Source organism: Melanotaenia boesemani, chromosome 2, assembly GCF_017639745.1.
Source record: "Melanotaenia boesemani isolate fMelBoe1 chromosome 2, fMelBoe1.pri, whole genome shotgun sequence".
In the NCBI taxonomy this organism is placed as follows: Eukaryota; Metazoa; Chordata; class Actinopteri; order Atheriniformes; family Melanotaeniidae; genus Melanotaenia; species Melanotaenia boesemani.
Window position 1 is genome coordinate 6,952,924 of NC_055683.1, and position 5,234 is coordinate 6,958,157.

The 5,234-nt window shown below is 35.1% G+C and overlaps 1 protein-coding gene across 1 annotated transcript; it reads left to right on the forward strand.

The window, feature by feature from the left end:
- The first annotated feature begins 1,182 nt into the window (after positions 1 to 1,182).
- On the forward strand, positions 1,183 to 4,756 carry LOC121654513. The gene is made up of 4 exons (XM_042008690.1): positions 1,183 to 1,711; positions 1,851 to 2,086; positions 2,698 to 2,883; positions 3,399 to 4,756. The coding sequence occupies exons 1-4, from the start codon at positions 1,456 to 1,458 to the stop codon at positions 3,558 to 3,560; spliced, it is 840 nt and encodes a 279-aa protein (XP_041864624.1). The 5' UTR covers positions 1,183 to 1,455; the 3' UTR covers positions 3,561 to 4,756.
- Positions 4,757 to 5,234: the final 478 nt, after the last annotated feature.

Genomic DNA, 5,234 nt, shown 5'->3' on the forward strand with positions numbered 1-5,234 from the left:
GGCACCATTTTGACATAAAAAAGACTAACTGACTCTCCACATTTCTATTTTAGGTAGCATTAAAGCATTCTTCCCAGTTAGAATAATTTTCTTGCTCGTCTGAACTGCTTGTTTCCTGTTCAGAATTACAGTGTTCCTAGTGACAATTGTGATTAAAGACATTCTATGGCAAGCAGTTTTGACATTTATTAGCTTACTTGGATATGTATTTCAGATATCAGTAATTCAGTTCTTCCTAGTTAAAATGAACATTTCAGATATCTAAAATGACATTCTTACTAGGACAAATGAACATTTCAGATATAACATTCTTACTAGGACAAATGAACATTTCAGATATAACATTCTTCCTAGTTAAAATGAACATTTCAGATATCTAAAATGACATTCTTACTAGGACAAATGAACATTTCAGATATCTAAAATGACATTCTTACTAGGACAAATGAACATTTCAGATATCTAAAATAACATTCTTACTAGGACAAATGAACATTTCCGATATCTAAAATAACATTCTTACTAGGACAAATGAACATTTCAGATATCTAAAATAACATTCTTACTAGGACAAATGAACATTTCAGATATCTAAAATAACATTCTTACTGGGACAAATGAACATTTCAGATATAACATTCTTACTAGGACAAATGAACATTTCAGATATAACATTCTTCCTAGTTAAAATGAACATTTCAGATATCTAAAATGACATTCTTACTAGGACAAATGAACATTTCAGATATCTAAAATGACATTCTTACTAGGACAAATGAACATTTCAGATATCTAAAATAACATTCTTACTAGGACAAATGAACATTTCCGATATCTAAAATAACATTCTTACTAGGACAAATGAACATTTCAGATATAACATTCTTCGTAGTTAAAATGAACATTTCAGATATCTAACATAACATTCTTACTAGGACAAATGAACATTTCCGATATCTAAAATAACATTCTTACTAGGACAAATGAACATTTCCGATATCTAAAATAACATTCTTACTAGGACAAATGAACATTTCAGATATCTAAAATAACATTCTTACTAGGACAAATGAACATTTCAGATATCTAAAATAACATTCTTACTAGGACAAATGAACATTTCAGATATCTAAAATAGCATTCTTACTAGGACAAATGACGTCACATTCTCCATTCATGTGTATTGCGTTTTTACTTCCAGCTATCCTAAATGACATTCCTCCTATCTAAAATAAACATTCTGGATATCTGAAACAGTATTCTTACTAGGAAAAACGAGAGTTTCTGATATCCAGGATCCAATTGTTTCTAGTTATAATTTTCATTTCAGGTATCAAAAATCATTACTAAAACAAACTAATGTAATCACCCGCGCGTGACCCATAATGCTTAGCGACTCACATTCCGTATTTAACACATTCAGCTTCGTTAACTCCGTTTCCTCCATGAGTTGTAATGGCGTTATCGGTCATTGACAGGATCACAAGAAAAGGTCATGAAGTAGAACGATCCCTCAGCCAGAGACTTTGTGGTGACAGAGAGTGTCGTTCAATTGACAGTTGTCTGAGAAACCTTCAGAGAATTGAACATTTGTTATCTACAGAAACTTATAACGAACTGAAAAACAGTTTGACTGAACTTCGAACGCTAGCAACGGCTAATTTCCAGGGTGACGAAGATCGACAATTCTCCGTAAGGCGAGTTAATCCAGGTAAATCCGTCACCAAAGTTATTGATATCTTTTATAGCTTATCTGTTTTTATTTTTAGAGTTCTTTTTATCTGGTATCATTTACTTTTACACAACATATGGGATTGCCATATGTGTAATCTACTGTTTTCCTCTATTAGGACGAAGAGGCAGACCAACCATTGAGGTTACCAGAGAGCAGATAGAATTCCTTATGAACCAAGGACATACAGTTAAAAAAATAGCAAGAATGCTGGGATGTTCCTCGTCTTTTCTGTATAAGAAGTCGAAGCTGATGGGCATACCCATTAGAAGTAGACTGTCTGTCATAGATGACGACCAGCTGCAAGAGCACGTGAGGGGACTGCAGGGCACATACCCAAATTCTGGGAACGAGGTTTGTCTTTATGGTTTTTCTTTCTTGCTTTCTTTCTTGCTTGCTTTCTTTATTGCTTTCTTTCTTGCTTGCTTTCTTGCTTTCTTTCTTTCTTTCTTTCTTTCTTGCTTTCTTGCTTTCTTTCTTTCTTTCTTTCTTTCTTGCTTTCTTGCTTTCTTTCTTTTTTTCTTTCTTGCTTGCTTTCTTGCTTGCTTTCTTGCTTGCTTTCTTTCTTGCTTGCTTTCTTTATTGCTTTCTTTCTTGCTTGCTTTCTTGCTTTCTTTCTTTCTTTCTTTCTTTCTTGCTTTCTTGCTTTCTTTCTTTTTTTCTTTCTTGCTTGCTTTCTTGCTTTCTTTCTTTTTTTCTTTCTTGCTTGCTTTCTTGCTTGCTTTCTTGCTTGCTTGCTTTCTTTCTTTCTTGCTTGCTTTCTTTCTTTCTTTCTTTCTTTCTTTCTTGCTTTCTTTCTTTTTTTCTTTCTTGCTTGCTTTCTTGCTTGCTTTCTTGCTTGCTTTCTTTCTTTCTTTCTTTCTTTCTTGCTTGCTTTCTTGCTTGCTTTCTTGCTCTTTCTCTTTTTCTCAATGTCTTTCTTTCTCACCCACTGTCTCACTCACTCATTTCTGTGTGTTTCTCAGATGATGAGGGCGCTGCTGCGTGCACAGGGTGTGATTGTCACACGGGCCAGGGTGCGTGAGGTGTTGACAAGGATAAACCCCACTGCTGCTGCAAGAAGGTGGAGCCGCACTGTTGCAAGACGGGTTTACCACGCACCGTACCCAAACAGCTTGTGGCATATTGATGGCAACATGCGACTTATTCAGGTTAATAATCAAACATCACACTTTTTAATATGTTGATTAGTAGGCTTTACATTTTCAGGATAGTAAATACCTGTGTTTATGTAAAGATATTAGCATTAGTTAAATATTAGGATAGCTGATATTAGTATCAGCTTCTAAGTAAAAGTTTTATAGTTACATAGCACCTGTGGTACTTTGAATTTTTGCTTTCTATTTAAAATAAACTGAATCAACACAGTAGGCTTCAGTAAGTGTTTAATCGTGAATATGTTTAACACATTGTTGTTAATCTTAAGTTTTGCCTAAAATTGATAACATCATATAAATATTTGCTTTGCCTCAAATACTAATGACTTGATTTTTATTAATTATTGATTATTATTATTTTTGTGTGACAAAGTAACATTTCAGCAAAAATGTTGAAAATTTAAATTCCTTTTGTAATGCATTGTTTCTGAGTATCATTATATATTGTGTCCAGGTAAGTGGCCGTATTATTTCAAGTACTAATTTTATTTTCTGTTCAAATATTTTAGATGGGGCTTTGTGATACATGGTGCAATAGATGGACACTCACGACTGATTACCTACCTAAACTGCAGCACAGACAATCGGGCCACAACAGTACTTTCTCATTTTTTGAAAGCAACATCTTTCTATGGACTACCATCAAGAGTCAGATCAGACCATGGTGGTGAAAACCTGCTTGTTGCCTTATTCATGCATCTTGTTCAAGGACTGGAACACAGAGGTTTTATAACAGGAGAATCGGTTCACAATCAGCGAATTGAGCGCCTTTGGCGTGATGTTTTTTTGCATGTGCTGCAGCCTTTTTACCATATTTTCTACTGTCTGCAGGACTCTGATAATCTTAACCCAGATAATGATATCCACCGACTTTCTTTATATATCGTTTATCTCCCCGAGATTCAAAAGAGGCTGGAACACTTCCGACAGGCTTGGAACCACCATGGATTGCGGACAGAAAATAATCATACACCAACTCAGCTTTGGACAGAGGGCATGCTCACAAACATTGAAATTGATAACACAGCTCTCAACAATGTGTTTGGGGAAAATTCCTACAGCAGCCAAAACATTGAGGCTATCCTGGCTCAGCATGGAATCGAGACGCTGCCAACATCTGATGACGAAGACTTCCCAGCGGTGTCTGTAGAGCCACTTCAGCTCATCCTAACTGAGGAACAACAAGCATCAGTGCACAATGCAATCCAGCACATTTCTGATCTTCAGGTAAAATATCGGGCATGTTGTGCTGAAGTTATCAGTATTTTACAAACTTAGGTACAAGCCTTGAAAGTAGGATCCACTCAACATTACAGGACATAGGATTTCATATGCCACAGACATTTCAAATGGCTATTTAACTCTTGCATATTTCAGCCATTAAAAACATTTTGAACTAGCAGTAACATTACTTTACATAACTTTGTCACTTAACATTGTTTCTCAAAGGGAATGTGTAAAGTGTATGTGCAGTACAGTGTACTGTAGGTGTAATTTAACATGAAATTCATGTCTGAATATACTTTGCTTATTGAAATTTTGTGTTTGCATCAGAGACTGTTGACAAATGATAGATAACAAAAATATTTCATTATGATCTACAACCATTACAGTTTCAGTGCTTTATTTTATAAACCTCCGTAGCTATACTACATGGGTTGAAAGTCTTATGTTCCTTCAGTGCCTTTGTCAATGATGGAGCTGGAGAGTATGATACCTAAATCTTAAATATGTGACTACTAAGGACATTTTTTCAGTGATCCAAGTTTTGTGTCCCATAAAGAACACATTTGTCATTTTTTTTGAAGGTTACTTACCTCACAAGGCTACAAATACTTGTTTAATAAAGGTAATAATATGAACAGTGTTCTTCTTTGCAGTGGTTTTTATGCAAATAGTTGTAGACTATAAAACCATGTAGGGTAGGCATAACAACCCCAGCAGTGTGAAAAATCCACTTAGTCCCCTCACTGTACGATCAGTGCCGTGTGTTAGCTACCCATTTGTAAATAATTTGTCTTGCTTCCATTTTTTTTTAATACCAAGTGGAAACATTTTAATATAGCCTTTCTAGTTTGTGTGTGTGTGTGTATATATATATATACATTTATAGATATATAGATCTACACTGCTCAAAAAAATAAAGGGAACACTTAACACAATGTAACTCCAAGTCAATCACATTGGTAACACTTTACAATACTGGACGCAAAATTTGCTTCGTTACTAGGGAACACCTTGGGGGCGAATCAGTAAGTAATGGGCAGTTAACCAGTAGTTACTGGTGACCACAAAGACCAGGCTTATTAGGGAACTACTGGTTAATTATTTGCTTCATTACTAGC

Bases quoted from the DNA above. Each gene is read 5' to 3' on its own strand.
- LOC121654513 (XM_042008690.1), top strand. From the start codon at position 1,456: ATGGCGTTATCGGTCATTGACAGGATCACAAGAAAAGGTCATGAAGTA. The intron at 1,712-1,850 runs GTAAATCCGTCA...TTCCTCTATTAG, and splicing joins CGTAAGGCGAGTTAATCCAG to GACGAAGAGGCAGACCAACC. The intron at 2,884-3,398 runs GTTAATAATCAA...CAAATATTTTAG, and splicing joins GCAACATGCGACTTATTCAG to ATGGGGCTTTGTGATACATG.